At 39.7% G+C, this 22,900-nt stretch overlaps 1 protein-coding gene across 1 annotated transcript; it reads right to left on the reverse strand.

The window, feature by feature from the left end:
• Positions 1 to 597: 597 nt before the first annotated feature.
• Lix1l (limb and CNS expressed 1 like) lies at positions 598 to 21,972 on the reverse strand. The gene is made up of 6 exons (XM_003479290.5): positions 21,587 to 21,972; positions 13,396 to 13,559; positions 9,917 to 10,057; positions 3,540 to 3,635; positions 3,206 to 3,283; positions 598 to 2,705 (listed from the first exon to the last, which is right to left on the reverse strand). Exons 1-6 carry the CDS (start codon positions 21,876 to 21,878, stop codon positions 2,463 to 2,465), a joined length of 1,014 nt encoding a protein of 337 aa, XP_003479338.1. The 5' UTR covers positions 21,879 to 21,972; the 3' UTR covers positions 598 to 2,462.
• Between the last annotated feature and the right edge of the window lie 928 nt (positions 21,973 to 22,900).

Genomic DNA, 22,900 nt, shown 5'->3' on the forward strand with positions numbered 1-22,900 from the left:
AGGAAAGCAAAACTAATGATATATTTAAAAAAAAAAAAAAAGACTTCCAGGGCCGGAGATATAGCTCAGTGGCACAAGTGCCTTCCTGGCAAGTACAAGGTCTTGAGTTTGATTCCTGGTACCAAAAAAAAAGACTTTCAGAACTCCTTCAGAAAGTGGCAGGAATGATGGGACAGATGTGTTTAAAGGCAGAGAGAATGTTTTGAGGGAGGATTAATGATAGTATGTCTTTTCCTATAGTATTTTGTCCTATAGGTTTTTAAGATTCAAACATTCACTGTATTTTCTCATCATACTGTGTTGATGGAAGAGCTCAAAATAAGTTGGAAGAAGTAGGTTTGACAATTGTGTGTTTAAAGGAGATTAAGCCAGCACACTGGGGTTGAGTAGAGCCTGACAAGAAGGGCCAAGAACAAAATTCAAGCTCCTTAAATGTCTGGAGAAGGAGAGGCAGGCTGCCTTTCCCAAGCCACTTGCAAGATTATTTCTACTACCCATGAAATATAATAAAAAGTTCTCATTTAGTGTATGTGTTAATGAATAGGGCCATTTTAGAGCTCCTGTGATATACAGGTCTCAAGAAAGAGTCATTCTGGCTCACTAGACAAAAATCTATTTTTAATTTTACAAAATTATACATACAAAATACATAAAAAGTACTAAAAAGAGAAGTAAAATCATCAACACCAAAGCAGACAGATTAGGGAACATTTTTTTCTCAAGTTCTTTGGGAGCTTGAATATTTGAGGAAAATAATAAATCTTGGAGGTTCAAAGACAATTCTCTGCACAATCAACACTTCTTCCCAGAGGAAGAAGCAGAGGAGAAACTGGAAAGTGTATGATTTCTGGGTTATAAATATCAATTAATGAAAACAAATATATGCATCTATTATTTAATGTAGGATCCTCTACTCCAACCCTACCTGTATTCCACAGAATGCAAAGATGGGGTTGAGAGAATCAAGGGAGCTCCTTTTACCATCACTACAATCAGACGCCTGATCTCTGATCTCATATGTACTAGTCACCAGATGATTTCAAAAGCAAGAAAATTCCCTTTTATCTTGCTCCTATCTAATCCCAAACAGCAAATTATGGTCTCTTTCTTAATCTACTTCTAAACGTAAATAATGCAGTTATTAAATGTAAATTCATTGCAGGAACATTAAACTTTCCAAACTTTAGAAAGTGCACTGAACAATAATATAATATAAAGGAGATTACAGAACAAGGGGAAAATATACCTTACTACATGTAATTCTCCAAAAAGTTCTTCAAAGGAGAATTTTGTAGTTTTACTGCAGATAATTTCTCTCTTACTTCACCAAAGAGAAAGGTGGGGGAGGATATCCATATCAAAAACACAGATAGCAGATCATTGGTTCTCTTTCCCTTTCCTGCAGTCTCCCAAAGTTTCAGTGAGGAAGTTGCCTAATACCAAGGTCTTGTCTAGTTTTCCTAACTCATGCTCAAATAATGAATGTGGAGAAAAGGCAAAGAGACAAAACAGATGAGAATCTAAGATACATACATCTAAAGTAGTGAACAGCAACAGCTTAGTGGAAGTGAGAGGAACTTGGCCCTTACTTGCTATATAGAATAGCTATTACTTCCATACAGCAAAATTATGGGGAGGGGCAGGGGGCTTTTTATCACCTACCAAGCTCTATAGGCAGGAAGGTTTAAATATGAGACTTAATTAAGGTGAGAGTAGGGGAGAAGTAAAAAGGGAACACTGAAAAATAGCATTGAGCTTGATTCCTTACTATAGAGTACATCTAGAAATCTGGAATGCTAGAATGATATACACAAGCCCTAGTAACCCCCATGAATCATGTTTATCATTCTTCTCATGTTCCCAGGTGGTTTTTCAGGAACAATTTAAGAACTTCTTATAGTAACTCTACTATCTTCTGAGTAATAAGGTAAGAAAGCTTCAAAATAAAGGAGGATTTGGAAGCAAAGGAGTAATGAAGTAGAGAGGAAAGAAAGGATACCATACAGATTCAGCTCAAGATAAACCAAAGCCAAAGGCTTCCTACATGTACCCTGTTTGAATGCAAGAGAAAGCAAGAATGAGGTTCAGAGTGGGCCATACAGTCTTCATTCAGTCTACTTGTTCTTTTAAAAGAAGGAAGTAACATATGAACACTTGGTCAATCATACTGTGTTACTGAAATGACTAGAGACTACACCTGGAAGTGTAAGAGCCAACAATGCTCTAGAGACAGTTACTATTTCTTGTAAAGTGGGATGGAGATGTTTCAAGTGAAACTCATCCAAAAACTGGAAGTTAGAAAACGGACCTCTTAGCAACAGGAATCCAGAGATAGAAGTTATACATACATATATATTTTTTAAGTATAAAATTGAGAAATTATATACAGAAATCATCCTAAGTCTTAGAAAGGAGACATATAAAAAAGGTGTGCCAAGGATGGGGAATATAAGGGAAGGTGCCTAGCAGTTGGAGGAATGCATATTGCCCAACTGCCCAGCAGCCAGCATGAGAATATCTTTCTTCTCCTTGTGAAAGCGTAGCTCCTTGCCTGCCAGCCGAGCTTCATCCAGCTCCCGTTCAGTAGAGGCCAGCTCTCTAGACAGTGCCCCTGGCACACTCTGCTCCCGGCTCACCCAGTCCAAGGCCATTTGGTGGCGAATGTCATCATCCAGGGCCCGGTGTGAATAATGAGCCAACACCTCCTAGTTGGGGAGGGGAACATGAAGATCACTGAGAAGGTAAAGGTTCATGTCATACCACCTTGATCCAACTGGATGCAGGTGCTTGAAGCCTCAGACTCCTAACTGAAGCCAAAAGCTGTCTTCCAAGGAGATTCTTAAGGGAAATTCCCTGGTGGAGGAAGCAAGGCAGGCAAAAGTATCCCAATGAAAATTTAAATGAGATTAAAGGGATAGAGAGTTCCCTTTTGAAATTTTTTTCTTTTGAAACAGGGTCTTACTATGTAGTCCAGGCTGGCCTCGAACTCAGTGATTCTCCGCCCTCAGCCTCCCAAGTGCTGGGACCACAGGTGTGTGTCACAGCACCCAGCTCCTTTTCTTTCTTTCCTTTTTTCCAGCCCCTTGTAAATACTGAAATAAGGCTTTAAATATTTATAGCCAGGTAACCATATGCTTCCTTATTTCTAACAGCGACCTTGAAGTAGTCCTTTTATGCTATTCCCATAGCCCATAAGATCTCTTACCTGCCGAGAACACTGTCTTTCCCTCATGGCCTTAAGGCTGCCATTCCAGTGCAGCAGTTGAAAAACTGTCATTAGCTCCTAGGAGAAAAAGATATGAAGTGCCATGATAATGACTTTTATTAGGAGACTGTATCAGAATTATATGAAGGAGAATTTTTTATCTGCAATTTTGTATCTGCAAAAGCACCAACTCTAATATGCTCTTGGAGAAAGGAAGGTATTTAGATTTTGAAAAATATTCTAACCTTTATTCCTTTCCTTTTCGGTATAAGTGAGTTAGAAACTACTAGGCTGACCCATGTTATCAGAGCTAGGGGAGCAGGTGGAACAGTACCTGGAACTCCAACATCGACTTGCCCTTGTTAGATTCCAACATGAATCGGAAGGCACCAATCCCCGTATTTGGGTTGTCAGCTTCCTCCCTGTTGCCCTGGTAACAGAGGACCGGAAAAGAGAAATAGATTTTCAATCATCATTACCATCATGAGCAGCACTATCCAGTGGAAATATAATATGAGCTACAAAATTGTTTTCTCGTTGCCACTGTGTTTTTTTTCCTGACGCATTCTTTGTATCCACTGTGTAATAAAAATAAACAAGTAAAATTAATTTAAGAAACATACTTTCTCCCAGGTGTAGCTTTTGGAAAAAAAAAGAAAAAAGAAACATACTTTCACCAAATACATTCAGAATATTATTTTTCATCTGTAGTTGTGTAAACTTTTTTCCCCCAATACTGGGGATTGAATCCAGTGCCTCTCATTGAGAAACATCTCTAGCCCTATTTATTTATTTATTTAGTTAGTTAGTTTTTGAGACAGGTCACACTATGTAGTTCAGGCTGACCTTGAACTCATTATATGATCCAGGCTGGCCTCAAATTTGCAGTGATTCTCCTGCCTCAGCCTCCCAGTGATGGGATTACAGGTGTGCGCCACCATGCCTGGCCTCTTTTTTATTTTGGGGGGTCAGATTTTTTTTTTGTCTTTTTGAGACAGGGTCTTGCTATGAAGGCCTTGGACTCACTGTGTAGCCCAGGCTGGTCTTGACCCCACAGCAATCCTCCTGCTGCACTCAGCCTACCAAGAGCTGGGATTACAGGCACACTCCACCATGCCCGGCTCAAAGACAGAATCTTGCTAAGTCAGTAAGCTTGCCTCAGCTTCTCAGAGTGCTAGAATTCTGGGTGTGTGTCACTATGCCTCACTCTTATTTTTCCTGTTTCATGAAGGGAAAACACTAGGCACAAAGAAATACTCTGATTCACCCAAAATAAAAAATTGAGTTAGGTGTACAGGATCAGACTATTTTAGAGGACAAATGAACATTTGAAAGGGAAACAGCATGAGTGGGGAAATCTCCACTTGGGCCACCTGGACATTTGCCTAATATGTCTTCTATTGTTTTCATGACCTTGAAGGAGTGGAGTAAGACATAATGTCCAACCTACAAACCTAGAATGTGTCAAAACCGTATGATATAAAAGTTAGGAGCATGAACTGGTGCTCCTGTTAGTCATGTTGCCTTTGAGAATCATTTAACTTGCTTCTTAGTTTCCTCATCTGTAAAACAGGAATAATCACAGACTTCTATTTTTTTTTTTAACTTTTTAAGGATACCGGGGATCGAACTCACGACCACCTGCTTGCAAGGCAGGTGCTTATGCCACTGAGCTAAATCCCCAGCCCCATCACAGACTTACTTTATAAGGCTGTTTTAAGAATTAAGAACATTTCTAAATTAAGAAAAAAATTAGTGAGATACATGAGATACATGTGGTCTACAAATCAATCATATAAATATAGATGCTCTGCTTTACTGGACCTGGTATCCAATTACACAATTCAAATTTATTCTGGGACTGGTGAGGGTTTGGTGACATTTGGTAGTGTTTTTCTCTCTGGCTTACTTATTGGGAGTAATTCCAGACCGTGTAGCTGGTTAGAGCTTATAAAATAGAACTCCTGGTCTACTGGTGACCCTTTTGTCAACCTGATCTAAATAGGCCAAGAAGCTCCTGGGAACAGAAGGACCCAACTTTCTCAGAAGTTCCTGCTCTTTCTAGCCAGTTCCATACATTTCAGAATGCCAAGATAGGAACTTTACCCTGCATTCTTTGAAAATGATACTAGGGTTTAGGAGCCAATCAGGTTATATCCACATTCAGGGTTTTTTGAGGGGGCAGGTACTGGGAATCAAACTCACAATCTCATGCTTACCAGGCAAGTGCTTGAGCCACTGAGCTAAAACCCCAGGCCCTACGCTCAGTTTTCTTATAGAGCACTTTTCATGGGGTTTTCTTGTATATGTATCACATTTAAAATAATGCCAAGTACTTTGTAAGTACAACACAAATGTTAGCTTGGTATTATTCTTTATTGTTACTGTTCTAGAATCAACAGGTAAAACTGCTAAAGATCAACCCAAATTATTTGTGGCTCATGAGAAATAATCATGGAACACAAGTAATTAATCTTTGTGGTAAAGTCACAAGACTTGGATTTAGATGGGAAAGCTGGAGAAGCTGTTTTATATGGTTTTCTTTGAAACAGGATCTCACTATGTATTTCAGGCTGGTCTTGAACTTACTCTGTAGAGCACCCTGGTCTCAAACTAGTGGTGATCCTCTTGTCTCAGCTTGCCAAGTGCTGGGAGTACAGGCACATGCCAAAACACCCAGCAGCTGGAGGGGCTTTAAATGAAAGGAATGAAGAAAAGTAATCTCAAAATTAGGTTTTAGGGATCTAAGGAAAGAACTTTTTCATTTTTGACAATAATTCTTCAACATAACCTACTTAGTGTGTGTCCCAAATGTTTCTATGATATGACACATATAAAATAATGATCATGACTGGGGATTTAGCTCAGTGGCATAAGCGCCTGTCTGGCAAGTGTGAGGTCATGAGTTCGATCCCCGGCACCAAAAAAAAAAAAAAAAAAAAAAAAAAAAATCATTATCTGTACAGCCAACTGGGATATACAAAGGAGGCTGCTGGCAAGCAGAGTGATTTCAGGCACAGAAGGCCAGCTGCTGCAGGTCTTTCCCAGCCTCTTGAAGTTGGGGGCGTTCAGTATCATCACATACCTATAACCTACTTACACAGAGTGGCACAATCTATCAGTAAGGAAGTTCTGCATCATATCACACTTACAACTATAATGGTTAAATTAATTCCATTTATTCAACAATCACTCATACAAAACTGGATAAGTAAAAGGGTTGTTAGAATAAATGGAAAGAAATCAAGATAATTTAATGCAGCCAACTTATTCTACAAATGAGAAAACTCAGACTCACTGAAGCTGGGTGATTTGTCAAATGACACAGTACAATTTAACCTCATTTTCAGTACCTTTAAAAACAAAAAGTAAGTAATGTGGGCTTTTCTCTTTATCCACGGCTATGACTCAATGAAAACTGTTCTTCTGGTGAGTGGGGATTCCACTGAGAAACTAAGGAGAAATCCATTAAATTCTCAAATCAGGAGGGTTAAACAAAGAGGATCACTGTAATTCAATACAAAGAGGATCACTGTACTTCAAATATCCATCTCTCATCTACCTCAGTGGAGAATGACTTCATTGCAGCTTGTGAATCCTAATTCCCTTTGCCACTGTTTAAAATGGGAATTTTGTTTCTGTTGTTTTGTTGTATGGTGCTGGAGACTGAACCCAAGGCGTGCTAGTTGAGCATTCCACTACTGAGCTACATCATTTCCCCTCCCCCAACTTTTTTGGAGTACAGAATTGAGTCCAATGCCTTTGCACTCAGCTACCTCCCAAACCCTTTTAAAATTATTATTAGTCTGAGAGAGGGTCTTCCTAAGTTGCCTATACTGAGTCTAAAATTGTGATACTTTTGCCTCAGTCTCCTGAGTGGCTGGAACAGGCATGTATGGCTGCCTGATTTAAAGTAGGAATTCTAGCAATGGGAACTTAAAGGAAGATCTTATGGGAGGACTTTTGGGGAAGGATTCCTTACTAATAAGAGAAGATAGGGGCTGGGGATTTAGCTCAGTGGCATAAACACCTGCCTTGCAAACAGGCGGTCCTGAGTTCCATTCCCGGTACTGATAAAAAAAAAAAATGAAAAAGACAAAAAAAAAAAAAAAAAAAAAAAAAGAGAGAGAAGATAGAAGATGGTCTCTTTCCAGTATTCAATGTCTAAAATTCTATGGCCACCTTGCACTCTGAAGGGAGCCAATGCAAAGACAAATCTAGGAGACAGCTGAATGGAGAGAAAGAAATATTCTGGACAACATTCTTTTTCTGTTTCTCTGTCTGTCTGTCTGTCTCCCTTTCTCCCTTTCTTCCTCTCCCTCTCTCCCTTGCTTTCCTTCTCTTCGATCCTCGCTTGTTTGTAATGAGGTCCTGCTATATTGTCGAGGCTGCCCTGGAACTCCTGGGCTCAAGTAATCGTCCAGCTTCAGCCTCTCAGATATTTGGGACTACAGATGCATATCACTGGGCCCAGCTTTAGATGATGACATTCTAATCTAGGCAATCAACTAGCCCTGAAAGCTTACCTACTTCTGCACTGACTGTAATGTTAGATAATGAATGCCCTTTCTTTATATAATTAAGTCAACTTGAAGTGAGATTTTTCTGTTACTGCATCCACAGGCATCTAAAGAGATAATATGTGCTATGTGCTTAAATATCTCTTTTATCTGGTAACTCCATGTAATATAATTTTTAGCTTATGTTGCAGATGAGGAAACTGACACTTACTTGTACCAACTGTGTAAACTGGTAGAAGTGTAATTTCAGTAATAAAGAAATTCAGAGCCCATACTCATTACTACTGCTTTCTATAACCAAAACTAATATTCAATTTATATCATTAGGTGACTTAACAATGGCAAATGTACTTCCTGATTTTAATCGAACTCACTAAAAATTTTATTCCCTGGGGCTGGGGATTTAGCTCAGCGGCATAAACATCTGCCTTGCAAGCAGGCGGTTGTGAGTTTGATCCCTGGTACCGGTAATAAAAAAAAAAATTATTCCCTAAGGATACTGTTGATGAAGGAAAAGAAAGATGGGAGAAAAACAGTTAGGTTCTCAGTAACAGGAGAAGCCAACTTATGATTTAAAATGTTCAACAATTAACCCATGAAGCAGATGAATAAAGCAAGTTAGTATATGTAATTACATCTTAACTAAAGGCACAGAAACAGAAAAAGAAAACTTGTCTGACTTTATTACCTTATCAATGAATTTGTGGGGTAGGAGGAGGAAGACAGTGTTAATTTCTAAGATGCACCTCTCAGCTAAATGTGCTTATGTCCTCATCTTGGCTCTACCACTTTACTTGCCCTATCACATTACACAAAACTTCAGTTCTGTGATTAGTCTCCTCATCTGTAAAACAGGGATAAAATAATACTTAACACCTATTGGGTTGTTATGATGATCAAAGGAGATCAAATACAGGTAAATAACTTAAAGTAGTGCCTGTTAGTCATCATCATCATCATCATGATTTGAAAAAGCAGATTTCTTTTCAATGAAAGTAAATAAATGACCCTGCCCATTACTAAAAGCCAAAATAGACAAGACACTATAATAGAAGGGCTTTCTACTAATAAGATGAGGTAATGGAGGCAAGAGACACGTAGCAATAAAAACAGTCATTTTAAAAGATAAAAGCTCTTGCCAGGCTCAGTGGTGCACACCTGGTGCACACCTGAGGCAGAAGGATCCCAAGTTTGAATACAGCCTAAGCAACTTAGTGACTTACGAGACCCTGTCTCAAAACAAAAAAAGGTAAAAAGAGCTAGGGATGTAGCTCAGTGGAAAAATGCCTCTGGGATTAATCTCCAGTACTGCAAAAAAGAAACAACATCAATCAATCAATCAAACAAATGAACACAAACACACTCCAAAAAAACCCAACAACCCAGCTCTCACAAGCTCCCTCTCTCTTACCATGTGATTCACTGAGCCATCTCACTAGCAAGAAAGATATCAGATATGGGCCCCTTAATCTTGGACTGTAATCATGAGTCAATAAATCTCTTTTCTTTATAGCATTTAAAATATATCTGTATCTATGCCTATATCTACATATTCAGCAACATAGAATGAAATCATATCATTTGCAGGAAAATTGATGGAATGTGAGAGCACAATGTTAAATGAAATAAATCAGACACAGAAAGTTAAATATCATATCTGAGTTTGATGGTACATGCCTGCATTACCAGCACTTTGAGAGGTTGAGGCAGGCTGATCACAAGTTTGAGCACAGCCTAGGCAATTTGGCACCTTAGTGAGACCCTATCTCAAAAAGGAAGATAGGGTGGGAAAAAAGCCCTGGTTTAACCCCCTGTACTGCAAAAATAAAAACTTAAATTTAAAAGTAATTAATAAAACTTTAAAAGAACACTAAGGGACTAAGATTTTAAACCATAATTATCAAAAGCAAAATTGAAGCTCAATAACTTGAATTTTTGAATAGTTCTAAAATTCCATACATTTGAATTAAAGGTTTTTAGACACCAAAGATACACAAAAAACATGCAAAATCTAGCTACAGAATTAGAGACTGAAAGAATTATAGTACGAAAGACTTGAAACGTGGCACACATAACACAGAAAACCGACAGAATAAACAGAACAGAGCTTTAGACAGGACAGGAAGCAAGAACTCATGCCCTCGGCCAGTCCTCCCATCCTTCACCCTCCTTTCAACTCCAAGTTACTCACATTGAACGATGCCAGGGCCTCGGAGACGCTCTTCTCGATGAACTCGTCAGTGATTCTTCGGGAAGGGTGTTCGTTGAACACAGAGTTCATCAGTGCAATCTTTGCTGCACTCCTCCGGGCCTCAGCTTTTGTGGGGCAGAACTAGAGAGGGAAGACAGTGAGAGTCTGTGTAGATGTGTGTTTGAGAGAGAGAGGCCGTAACAGTAGAAAGGAAACGCTTGCGATAGAAGGCATTTGGACACTTTTTGGAGAGAGTTATGTTCAACACATTTTGAAAAGTTTTTGTTGTAAAATGGTTGGGGTTTTTGGAAACACAGTCTTGATTCAACATCCTGAAGTCATTAAGGAACTGGAGACAGCTACAGCTCATACACCAAATTGAATACAGAATGAGGAAGGCTGCTGAAGTCAGCACATAACCACTGGACATGAAAAATACCTCTGTTTAAACTGTCAACAGAATTAATTACTCAAAAGCCAGATTCTGGCCAGCTTGCTGGAAATCTGTATCTTGTTCTCTTGTTCTGCAGATAGGCAAGGTTTTCTTTGGATTCCTCTAGATAACCCAAGACTGAAACAAAACTGTGTTTAGGCAACTTCTGCAGAGGAGGCTTCTGGTCTCCATCAGAGGCACCCTCTGGATCTTAGTCTTTACTTTTAGCTGTGAACAGCAATTTCCCCAATAATACAGTGACCCAAAGCAGCTCTGCCTGAACAGAGTCTAAATCTGAAGAAGAAATTTATAGTCTTCTTTGCCCCCTTCAGTAGAAGCAAGGAGAAGAGGGGGCAAAGCAAGGAAAAGCAAGACAAAATTAAAATATAATTCATGTTTTTACTCTGTATCAAACATAGATGTCATAGAACAAGTTTGATTTTCAGAAGACCTTAAATCATTCAATTTAAAATCTCTGGCCACCAAGAATTCCTTTATAATTCCTCATCAATGACTGTTCTTTGTCAATTATGATTGTCACTAGAGAAAAGAAAGAAACTCATAATGTAATTTTTAAAAAGTACAGGATTATGTTATACTACTTAATCATCCTCACTATTATTTTAGCTTACAGTTCTCTCAGAGACAGTACTTGGAGCTTGATATTTTCTTTTCTTTTCTTTCTTTCTTTCTTTCTTTCTTTCTTTCTTTCTTTCTTTCTTTTGAGCTTGACATATTAACCTTAGGTCCTTTTGTTTGTTTCTTTTCCTTGTCTTTTCTTTCTTTCTTTTCTTTTTTTTTTTTTCTTGTTTTTAAACAGGGTTTCACTATGCAGTTCAGGCTGGCCTTGGGCTCACTTTGTAGCCCAGGCTGGTCTCAAACTTGCAAAAGATTCTCCCGCCTTAGCCTCCCAAGTGCTGGGATTACAGTAGTATATCACCACACTGGCTTCTTTTCTTTTTTGAGACAGGATCTTGCTATGTAGCTCATGCTGACCCTGAACTCACTATGTAGCCCAGGTTGGCTTTGAACTCACAGTGTCACTATGTTGCCCAGGTTGGCTTTGAACTCACAGTGATCCTCCTGCCTCAGCTTCTCACATCCTGGGATTACAGACATGTGCCACCACACTTGGCACTTTTGCTTCTTCAATTTCTCTGTTTCTGCTTCTCTATTACTAGCATGCTGCCTACTTTATTGTGCTGTTTCTGAAAAAATCATTTGTGAGGAAAACCACAATGAAAAATTCACTTGCTAAAGTGGATATAAGATATATAAATTGGACGAGGCCAAGATAGATAAATCTACTCTTTCAGAAAGTAAAAGAAATCACATGACGATAATGGGCCAATTATGGGCACCATTATACAATTATCAGATCATTGGGGCTGGGGATTTAGCTCAGCGGCATAAGCGCCTGCCTTGCAAGCAGGCAGTTGTGAGTTCGATCCCTGGTACCGATAAAAAGGAAAAAGACAAAAAAAAAAATTATCAGATCATTATTGAACACTGTCATGATGTGGGAAAAAGAAGGAAAGATTTTATTTTCTAATAAGAGAAGTCATAAGCATTAGTCATCCAGGGCATATATTTATTTCTCTGAAATGGTAGAGGTTCTGAGGAAAATCTTTAAGTCACCAGATGTGAAATGAAACATCCTCAGACTGTTTCCCTTTGAAGCAGGAGCTGAACTTCAGTGGCTCTCATTCATGCAACAGACATACTAAGTGCTTACTTATGTACTGGGCTCCGAACTGGGTGGTAGAGATTTAACACTAAACAAGAAAGTAGACTTCTCACATGTCTGTCTCAGCTCAAATCTCAGCACTTAAAAAAACAGATATGATCTCTACTTGTATACAGCCTAGTCCATTGGAGAGACAAACAATTATGATAAGTATAATAAGCAATGTGATAAAGATTCAAGGTACAGTACTAAAGAAGCACAAAGCAAGGAGGTCTAATCTTATCTAAGAGTTACACAAACCATATGAAAATCTAAACACATGTATCTATTGTCTTCTTGAAATTCTCATTCAGATTCTTAAGTTCACATTTCAGAAGGATGATTTCTTTTCTACAATGTAAAAAATATTTTATTATTATATTTACACTAGTGCACAGTAATTTTCCACTTCCCCATAATCCTTATCATCATGGGTCTTTCATAGAATTGTAGAATATTAGTAATAGAAGAGACTGAGAAACAGCATAGCCTAGAGCTGAGCACGTTGTTCAGTGGTAGAGCGCTTGTCTACTTTTTGCAAGGCCCTGGGTTTGATCCCAGCACTGCAAAAACAAACATAAAAAGAATGTAATCTGTATTTTTCATATTACAGATCATACTGTTTCCACTATATATAGCTTCTCCCTTTTGTTCTCTTGGAGAATTCAAACATTGCTTTCTTATTTATTTATATATTTATTTTTGGTACCAGAAATCAAACTCAAGACCTTGCCTTACCAGGCAGGCACTTACACCACTAAACTATATCCCTGGCCCAAACATTGCTTTCCTTATTAATTCCCTATGAAACAATATTGGGGGACATGAGATATTGCTTGTAGGCCCTCAAGAAGAGATAGCAGCCGGCGATTTAGGTCAGCGGTATAAATGCCTGCCTGGCAAGCATGAAGTCATAAGTTCAATCCCCAGTTCCCAAAAAAAAAGAGCGAGCAAGAGAGAGAGACACAGATAGAAGACAGCTGAAATGCAAGGATGGAAGCCAGACCAGAACAAGGCAGTCTGAAATACTAAGCAAGTACATACTGCCTACTAGTAGTCTAATATATTAAGCAAAGGTATATTCATAACTTCTAAAATTCAAAATGGGTTTGAGTTTTGACAGACTGAAAGAAAAACACACTACTGAAGTTCTTTCATGATCTAATGAGCCTCAGATGCTTGCCGGAATGATTTTCCCAGAATTGCTTTAGGTCCTTAGACTATGTGATTTCAGCAGGGAGTTAATGACCAAAGCAACAGAAAAAGTCCTTTTTAGTACCTAGGCTTTTATGTTTATGACTGCTGCCTCACAACTCTTACCTGAAAACTCCCAAAGCAACTTCCCCCAGGCAAGGTGACATAGCAGACATAGGGAGGGCTGTTGGAAGGAACCATCTCATAAACCACCAGAGCCCCATTCTTCAAGTCGGCCCCACGAGACTGCTTCATCTGCCAGAATTCCTGCAGTGCCTCCACCACATTCACTAAAAGAAGAGAAGTAGTTAAGCTCAGCAAAGAGAATACCTGCAAGTGGCACTGTATTTCAGTGTGGTACCAGCCTACACTAAGAGTCCCTTAACTTCTTATCTGTCACTATTTAACAACATTTAAATTAATAAACCCAGACTGACCTCAAGTTAATTGTGAAGGCAGACCAAAGTATGCATACCCTCCTCTGCAGTTACTAGTTTACACTTTGATTAGTCCTAGACACCAAAGGAAAATAACTTAAATACTGGTGGCACAGTTTCCAAGGTCAGCAGATCGTATCACTACCTAATGAAGCATATTGTTCCTCAGTTAATCAGCTGACCTAGGACAATAATATGTCATGATAAGTGCTAACATTTATTGAATATATGTACTGAATTATATGTAGTATTTTACCCATTTGAAAATAAACTTCATAGGCTGGGGATTTAGCTCAGTGGTATAAGCGCCTGTCTGGCAGGTATGAGGTTGTGAGTCCGATCCCTGGTACCAAACAAAAAATAAATAAATAAATTTGGTGGAATATAGTGGTACACGCCTATAAATGCCAGCACTCAGGAAGCTTAGGCAGGAGGATTAAGTTGCCACAAGTTCAAGGCTTGGCTAGGCTACATAGTTCAGCCTGAACTACATACTAAGACCCTGTCTCAAAAAAAAAGTAAAGAAAAAAGAAATTTATAATGCAGGTACTTTTGTTATCCCATTTTATAGACGAAGGAAATGAGATCAAGAGGGGTTAAATAATTTGTCCATGACTATAGCAGCTAGAAAGTAGGATAAATATCAAACTCAGGCAGTCTTAGTTCCATGGCCAGCAATCTTAAACCAGGACTGTTACAAAAAGAAACCTTGACAGATGAGATGATACTTCCCTCTGGGACAAAGAACAAGCCTGCTTACCGCTTCTTATAAAGTGGCAGATTCCTTAAGCTCAGTGTTTCTCTCTTATGATGTAACACTGTGCAAGCAACCTCCTGACCCTCTGCATCAGACTTGAGGGGTAAGGGGAACATATAATGCTTATGTTATTTGCTATGCTATGAGCATCACATGTTCTTTTATCTCTACCCACATCTCTTGACTTATACTAGCATCTATCAAATAGTAACTGGCTAACAGTGGTTTGACACATATGGAAGAGAGGGAAGGCAGGAGACTTAGAGAAAAGTCTCAGGCTGTAGTAGAGTTCTAAAATGGTTTGGTCAAACCAGTGGGAAGTCCTGATTAAAAGGAATCCCACATGTCACCAGGATGTGCATGCCTTGATATTGTACTTAGTCACTGGCTTGTGGCAACATACACCAAGTGTGACCTCAGTACATATGCGTGATGAATCTAGAAGGAACAGTAGGTGGGGTTCAGTTATGCTCCCCAAAGCAAGAAATCTGATCAGTGCATTTTCATTACGCCAAAACTTGAGCACTTACTAAATCTAGACCTCTATTCTAGTCATCAGAGATGCAAAGAATAACACACAGTCCCTGTCAGCAAGATGTTCAAAATCTAGTGACCAACAAGTTATCTCATCTGCTCTGTAACTAAAACACAGACCTCATGTATCGGCCAGAATTTGAAAAGCAACATAAGCTCTTTTCTAATGCCCTATATTTAACTGCCTTTTTAGAATGTTCATTATTGTACTGAAAGACAGCATGAAAAGGAAACACTCTTTCCCACCCTTGGTTTTGGCAAGGGTTCTTTAAAGGTCACTGCTGCCCAGAAAGCTTAGCCATCTCTGTTCTTTCCATTGAGATCTTTTCAGCCCCATTTTCCTCTGTGAGACAATTTGGCACAATGCACTGGGTGACAGCTCTCCTGACATGCAAACAACAGGGAGAATAGCGAAATACAGGAGAAGGGGAGGACAGCACCATAACTGGGTCCTATTAAAAAGCATATGTTGGGGCTGGGGATTTAGCTCAGCAGCATAAGTACCTGCCTTGCAAGCAGGCGGTTGTGAGTTCAATCCCCAGTACTGATAAAAAGAAAAAAAAAGGAAAAAAAAAAAGCATATGTCTAATCCACATCCAGTTAAATGCCTCTGGGCACAGCACACAGCATTTTTTTTTAATGATTAGTAAAGCCAAAGAAAATGGGGGGGTCTTATTTCAGAAATTTGATTATGAAATGAGAAACCAGGTCAAAAGAAAATCAATTAATTGTGATCTGCATTGTAAAATGGTGATAAAGGAATTTTTATTGCTGGAGGGAACTTTAGATATCATCTAGTTCAGCTTATACTAAGGAAGAGGCGATGACTTGCTTGAGGTCACACAGCCATGACAGACTTAGGGGATCACTCTGGATATCCCGAAGTCAATGTTCTTTCAAATCCAGAAATCTTAATTCAGAGCCCAACATCTCATCCATAGTAGGGCTTCATGAGGATTAATAACCTGCCTCCAAACTGTTAAGTAAAATTATATGTATATATAAGGGTATAGGTACCCACAGTTTTTAAAAACAGATTTTTAGAAAGAAACTATGGGCATAGTGATTCACATAAAGATAATTAAAGACTACTGAGGTAGAAGACATACACATTTGACAGATAGAATTGCTTTCCGGAAGTCACTGACAGATGCTGGGCTGAAAGAGACAAAAAAGTGCTGGTACGATGATAATGAGTAGCAACACAAAAGAGAAAACTTTGGTCTTTACTTTTACTGTTAGATGAATATCTTAGTGGAATGAGAGGTACAAATCATTTATCTAACAGAAATGTTACATATGTTAAAGATAACATGAAGGCTATGAGTGTATCTTCTTAGTGGTAACCATATATTTATCATGCTTTAAGCCCTGGTCCAACTCCCAGCACCAAAAAACAAAAACCAACAAATGAAACTGCAGAAAAATTGTATCATAAGAATAAAGAAAGAACCAGATGTGGTGACACATGCTTGTAATCCCAACACTTGGGAGGCTGAGCAGGAGAATCGACATGAATATAAGGCCAGCCTGTGCTACACAGTGACTTCAAGGCCAGACTGAATTACATAGAGACTATATCTAAAAAGAGAGAGAGAAATAAAAAGAAAGAAATTGAAGGATAAGTAGAAAGGTTTTCTTTGATTATAGAGAATATATTTGTTAGAACAGGCTGAACTAGTTTAATTAAAGTTATTATGGAAAATAGGGGAATTGGTTAATTGAAATATCAGGTTTTACCTGATATTTCAGTTTCTTGAAGGCACCCATGAAGAGCCTACAGTGCACATTCTCTTCAGAAGAGGAGGAGTAAAGTAACAGTACCTTTGGTAGAGGACTATGGTAAGCCAAAGAATGACCCCTGCCTAGATATCCATACCTAATCCTTGGAATTTGTTAATGTTACCTGATTTGACAAAGACTTTGCAGTTGTGTTTAAATTAAGGAATCTGAGATGGGGCGATTATCCTAGGTTATCCATATGGGAGGGAGATCAGCTTTGATAAAACACAGAGGAAGAGAAGGCATGAAAGCAAAGACCTCTACCACACAAGCAGAGAGTAGAGAGATGCTGTCACAAGCCAAGGAACGCAAGCAGCAAGAAACTATTCTCTCCTAGAGTTTCTGGAGGGAGCCCCAGCTTGCAAATATCTTGATTTTTAGCCCAGCATATTTCTGGCCTTTCAGATTTCTGGCCTTTAGAACCATGGGAAGATAAATTTCTGTTGGTTTAAGAGGTCAAGTTTATGGTAATTTGTTACAGAAGCCATAGGAAACTAATATGAGAATTACACCAACATTTCTAAAAATTGGAAAATTCAGATTAATCAGATTAATTCCAGTCACTTAAGCACTTAAGCACTCTGCCTGTGCTTCTGAGGAAAAGGAATTACTAAACAGAAAATATTATGCAAGATTCATTTATTCAAACTAGTGGAGTAGCTGGGCAGAGCCTCCAATCACATAGCCACATTGTAATATAAAAGGAGAATAAACACTGAAAAAAGGTTTGAAGAATGAAATGTTATCAGGTATAAAGCAAGGAAAGAGCCTTGCTCAGTCATGCCAGTTTAGGGATTGTCAGATGTCAAACATGAGAAGGCACTGTTTGCCATGTAGGAAAAAGGGGCAAAGGAAATGACAATGGCCTCGCGTGGTGGCACACACTTGGAATCCCAGCACTCCAGAGACTGAGGCAGGATAGTGGCGAGTTCAAGACCAGTCTGGGCTACAAGGTGAGCTCAAGGCCAGCCTGAACTGCATAGTGAGACTCTGTCTCTAAGAAAAAAAATGGCAATTATTAACAGTATCGGGGCTGGGGATTTAGCTCAGCAGCATAAGCGCCTGCCTTGCAAGCAGGCAGTCGTGAGTTCGATCCCTGGTACTGATAAAAACGAAAAAGACCAAAAAAAAAAAAAAAAAAAACCCAAAAACAAACCAGTATCTATTACATGTATGTTTTCAAAGCACCACTGTTATGGTTTATTTCTAGATGTTCCCCAAAACCTCATACAGTCATGGGGGTGGGCTTCTAGAGTCTGTGATTGATTCATGGTCCAATGCTGGGATTACTGATGTGAGTACTACACCTACCCTGGGGCAAGTAGCCTGCCTATAATATAAGGGAGGGTAAGAGGCTTGCTCTCTCTCCTGCCTTTTTGCTCTTGTTGCTTTTGCTGTTTTCTACTGCCATGAACTGTTGCCCTTTGCCATGACAGCTGAATATGGAGCCAGCTGAATATGGACTGAAACTTCCACAAACTGAGCTAAATAAATGCTTTCTTCCTTAATTTTGGATGGTGGGTATTTTGCCTCAGCAACAAAAGAAAAGTAAGACAACTACCAAACGTATAATAACAACCACTTATTGAACACTATGTGCTGTGTGTTTTAAACTCATTATCTTACTTAATAAGCACATTACTATCAAGATAGGTATTATAATATCCATTTTATAAAACATAAACAGTTGAGGAACAAGCCAGAAGTGGAAGAACCAGGATTTAGAAACAATATTCATTTGGATCCAAAGCCAAGCCTCTTTCTACTGTACTATTATTCTACTTTGTTGCACCACTAACCCTCACTCATGATGTGTGAGACAGACTGGGCCCTATCAAGACAGGGGCTAAATATCTACCTTGTTTACCACTGTAGCTGGCATTCAATAAGTATTTGGTAAATTAATAAATGAAGCATATGAAGCACAGGCAGTTTAATTTCTCCAACATCACACACCCATTCTCACCAGCCTGCTGGTTACAAACTCTATACAGTACAAATTCATTATGATTCAAAGGCATACTGAGCTATATGTCTCTTGAGCAGTGGGGATAGAGAGAAAAAAAGCAAACAGGTGAAATACTAGAAGTGGTTATGTTGTTTTGTTTTGTCTTTTGGTGTCCATCGCAAGTGATAGTAAATTTAAAGACTGTACTGGAAAAGGTAAATTTAGAGTAGTTGGGAAGAAGATGAAGAACATAAAGCAAAGATTATGTGTAACGTAAAGCATTGCCTTATCAGGCAATGATCTGGACAGAGACCAAAGTAAATTATATTCAGGGGAAAAGAGCCATCCCCCAAACACCATGCCATCAGTCATGAGTATATGGGTACATGCCAACAGCAGCTTTGCCTATTAATTGAAGCAGAATAAATGGTTCCATGTGGTGAAGAACTTCTGAGCCAAATCAGCAGAGAGTCTGCTTGCCTGAAGCTGGACTATCTGCCAAAGTCTCTTAAAAGTACTGGCTGGACACCCAGACTGGAAATGAGAAACTCAAGAATAATGAGGACTATGATGGGAGGTGGGGAGGTGTAGGAAAGAAACAGCATCTAAAGCCGGACTGACTGCTCTTCGTCAGCACAATCCTTTTTTTCCTTCACCTTTCTAAGAAAATTTAAGTTTTTCCAAAGTACTCAGTTGAGAAGCCAAACCAGAGGCTCTCCAGCTTAACACAGACAATAAAAAGAGAATTTGTTTATAACTTTACTAAATGCCTATAAGCTTCCAAGAGGAAGAATTCAGATTTAGGGTTAGCCACTACTATGCCCAGCAGCAAAGACTTTCCCTTGGTCTTGATTTAAGGATGCCTGAGGCCCATAGGCTGTCCATCAATAGCCTTTTAAATCTTTGAATTAAACTGACAAATAACTATTCAGGATGAATTGCAAAATCATATCCATTTGTATTCTTGGCTTCCTGAAAAATGCCTCTAGGAGTTTAAACTGAAGAATAAAGGAAAAAATATGCTTTGTGTTATATACCTATAATCAAGCACTCTAACACTCTGGGAAGCTTCCAACCCAGCCTAGGTAATTTAGTGACTTAGCAAGTCTCTGCCAAAGAGAGAGAGAGAGAGAGAGAGAGAGAGAGAGAGAGAGAGAGAGAGAGAGAGAGAGAGAGAGAAAGAAAACTAATTATTGTAAATTAATTGGTAAGTACACATGGTAAAATGGATCTATAAATTTGTTTTTATTGGAATCTTTGGATTTTTACCATCAGAATTTAAGAGAGGAGAACATGAGACATGTCCTTTTTAGGGAAGTATGAACCAACAAAAGTGAGATTATAATAATCATTGAAAAGTACTAATTATAGCACACAACCTGTAATCCCAGCACCCAGGCAGCTGAGGCGGGAAGATTGCTGTGAGTTCAAGTCCAGCCTGGGCTACAAAGTGAGTTCAAGGCCAGCCTGAACTACATAGTGAAATCCTGTCTCAAAAAAGACAAAAGTAAATAAATAAATAATAAAAGTACTAATTATATGTCAACTACAGTATCTCAGTTAATCCATATAACCCTTGAGGAAACTGAAGCTCAGTGAGACTGAGTCCCTTTCTGAAAGACAGACTGGGCATGTGACTGAGATCTCTAAAGATTTCTCATTACACTTTCTCAAAAAAAAAAAAAAATTCTTAGCCAGGCGTGGTGGTGCCTGTTAACCCAGCACTCAAGAGACTAAGGCAGGAAGATTGCTGCAAGTTCAGGATCAGCCTGGGTTACAAAGTGAGCTCAAGACCAGCCTGAACTGCATAATGAGACCCAAAAATTTTAGAGAGAAAGCTCTGCAACTTTTCTCTGTATTAAACTAGAAAGCTAAAGCTACAGTTACTTCTGGCAAGCAGAACACAAGTGATGTCTTAGAAATTCCAGAGTTAAATTCTAAATTCCACACCCTTCACTATATCGTCCTTGTTACATAAACTATAAATCTGGAACTAGAATTCAGACAGGAAATTCTACACTGTTTAAACAAAAACAACAACAAGAAAATCTTCGCATTCCCTTTCCCAGAAACTAGGCATTTTTTTAACTGAAGATTTTTAACTGAAATAGGGTTTCTACCTGGCTCATTTCCACAGAATTTTAACATTGAAAGAGCCAAGGCCTGGGATTTATCCTCGGTTCCTGGGTAGGGGCCAGAAAAACAGAGCCAGGCAGACAGAAAGCCTGGAGTGTGAGGCTCCATACTAAAAGACACCAAAGAAAGGTACTGAGTCACAGGAAGTTGGTGTGGGCTCAATAGTATGGGTCCAGATTTGGTCACAATTATGAGTGACTTGTTTCCTAGCAAATCTGAAGCAGCACTGGAGATTTTAAAGTGAAGGTAAGTAAAGAATTAAAAAATCAAGATTAAGGAGATGAGAAACTTAAAAAGACATCTAGGAACTGCCAAGATAGAAAAAGAAAGACTGAGAGGGCATGTTTGAGCGTTGTACTGAATTTGAGATAACGGCAGGACCCTACACAATAGACTGGTTCTCAAAGGCAGAGATGCTAAGTCACTAGTAGCTACGTGAGTTCCATTCCTGATATAAAATAGGTTGGGAGAAAAAAGAGGATTGTATCTGGGGAAAAAAAAAGGATCCCAAGAGAATATATTAATAACTCAATAAAGGGGAGGAGATGGGCAGCTTAAACGTGTGTATGAGTGTGCGCGTCTGTGCGTGTGTGCAGCTTAGAAGGAAAACTCCCCAAAAGGAAATGCATGTGAGGGCTGCACGCCAAGAAAGGGATCGAGGTCTTGTGGGAGCCGGGCTCCTTTTCAGAAGGTGTCCGCAGGAGGCCAGACCCTCAAACTCACCTCGGCCATAGCCCTGCGTGTGCTTGGCGAAGCTCCTTACCACGGCCTCCACCGCCTCACGCAGCACAGCGGGGCTGCCCGCGGCGCCGGGGGGCAGGGACAGCCCCGCGGCTCCCGACAGAAGCAGCTGCGGTGGGGGCGGCGCAGGGGGCGGCGGGGCCGGCGGGGGCCCCGCCGGGGGTGTGGCGGCAGTGGCTGCAGCCCCCGTCACGCCGGGCCGCAGCGCTCGAAGAGTGCCCCTTCCGCCGGTGCCCACTCCGGGCTGCAGCCGTTGTGCTCGCATCGTCTCCATCCCGGCCGCCAGCGGAGCGGGGCCGGGAGCCTGCCAGCCTGGCGAGCTAACGGTCCCAGCCACCCGCGTCAGCCAGCGCCCGGGGACTGAGGGCGGCGCCGGGAGCCAGCAGTCAGTCAAGTGAGGGCGGTGACGAGCCAGGCCCGATGCCAATCACCAGTGAAAGGGCTAGAAGGGGCGGACCCTCTCGCCACCATAGGCTAATTATCAAAGAAGGTGGCGGTTCAGAGAACCAATCATGAGCAGAAAAGGCAGTGGCTTCTGCAAAGGACAGCATAGCTTCAGGGCATCTTTGAGAGACCTGTGGCTAGCGCTAGAAAGCCAACCAGGCCGTGGGGGTGGGGCTTGAAATAAAACCGGGCCTGAATGTGAGACCTGACAGAATTGTAGGCAGAGAGATAATTTGCCCAACCATTTTATTTTATATAAGTAGCTAAGGAAACTGTCTCAGTTATGAGACTTGTCTAGGATCCCATGGTAATCGGTGTAGAGTTAAAAAAAAAAAAGTATATACTGTGCAGTATATCTTGGTGCATTGTCTTCTTTAATGATCACAATCACAAATCAGATTTTATTATTTTATGGATAAGGAAATTGATGTTCAGGCTAAATTACACAAAATTAAATAACTAGACCGTGTGTGTGTGTGTGTGTGTGTGTGTGTGTGTGTGTTTAGATATAAGTGTCCTGATTTCCAGTATTTTCATCTTTTCACTATGCCACATTATTGGGTAATTTTCTGACTTTATCTCTTCTAAAGAATGAAGTAAGAGAAAAGAGAATCGATGGCTCCCTTTAGTTCATTTAAAGTGAGAAAGCTAAAAAATAGGAAGAAATTAAGCAACCTGAAAAATCCAAGGAGCAGATTTAAAAAGGCAATTTTGTTCACAAAACTTGCCAAACTAGGTTCCTCGAATTAACACAAACATAGGTATACATGCACACATATTACATACCTTTTGTCAGCTGACTATTGAGCTATTTTTTATTTAGGTAAAGTTTGCTTGTTTTTTTGAGACACG

This window comes from Cavia porcellus, unplaced genomic scaffold (genome assembly GCF_034190915.1).
Source record: "Cavia porcellus strain 051 isolate PalLab524CR breed Dunkin Hartley unplaced genomic scaffold, mCavPor4.1 scaffold_1, whole genome shotgun sequence".
Lineage (NCBI taxonomy): Eukaryota > Metazoa > Chordata > Mammalia > Rodentia > Caviidae > Cavia > Cavia porcellus.

Excerpts from the sequence above, each read along its gene's own strand:
- Lix1l (XM_003479290.5), bottom strand. The coding sequence starts at position 21,878 with ATGGAGACGATGCGAGCACAACGGCTGCAGCCCGGAGTGGGCACCGGC. Across the intron at positions 13,560-21,586 it reads CACGCAGGGCTATGGCCGAG|TGAATGTGGTGGAGGCACTG; the intron begins GTGAGTTTGAGG and ends CTCTTCTTTTAG. Across the intron at positions 3,636-9,916 it reads AGGCCCTGGCATCGTTCAAT|GGCAACAGGGAGGAAGCTGA; the intron begins GTGAGTAACTTG and ends CTCTGTTACCAG.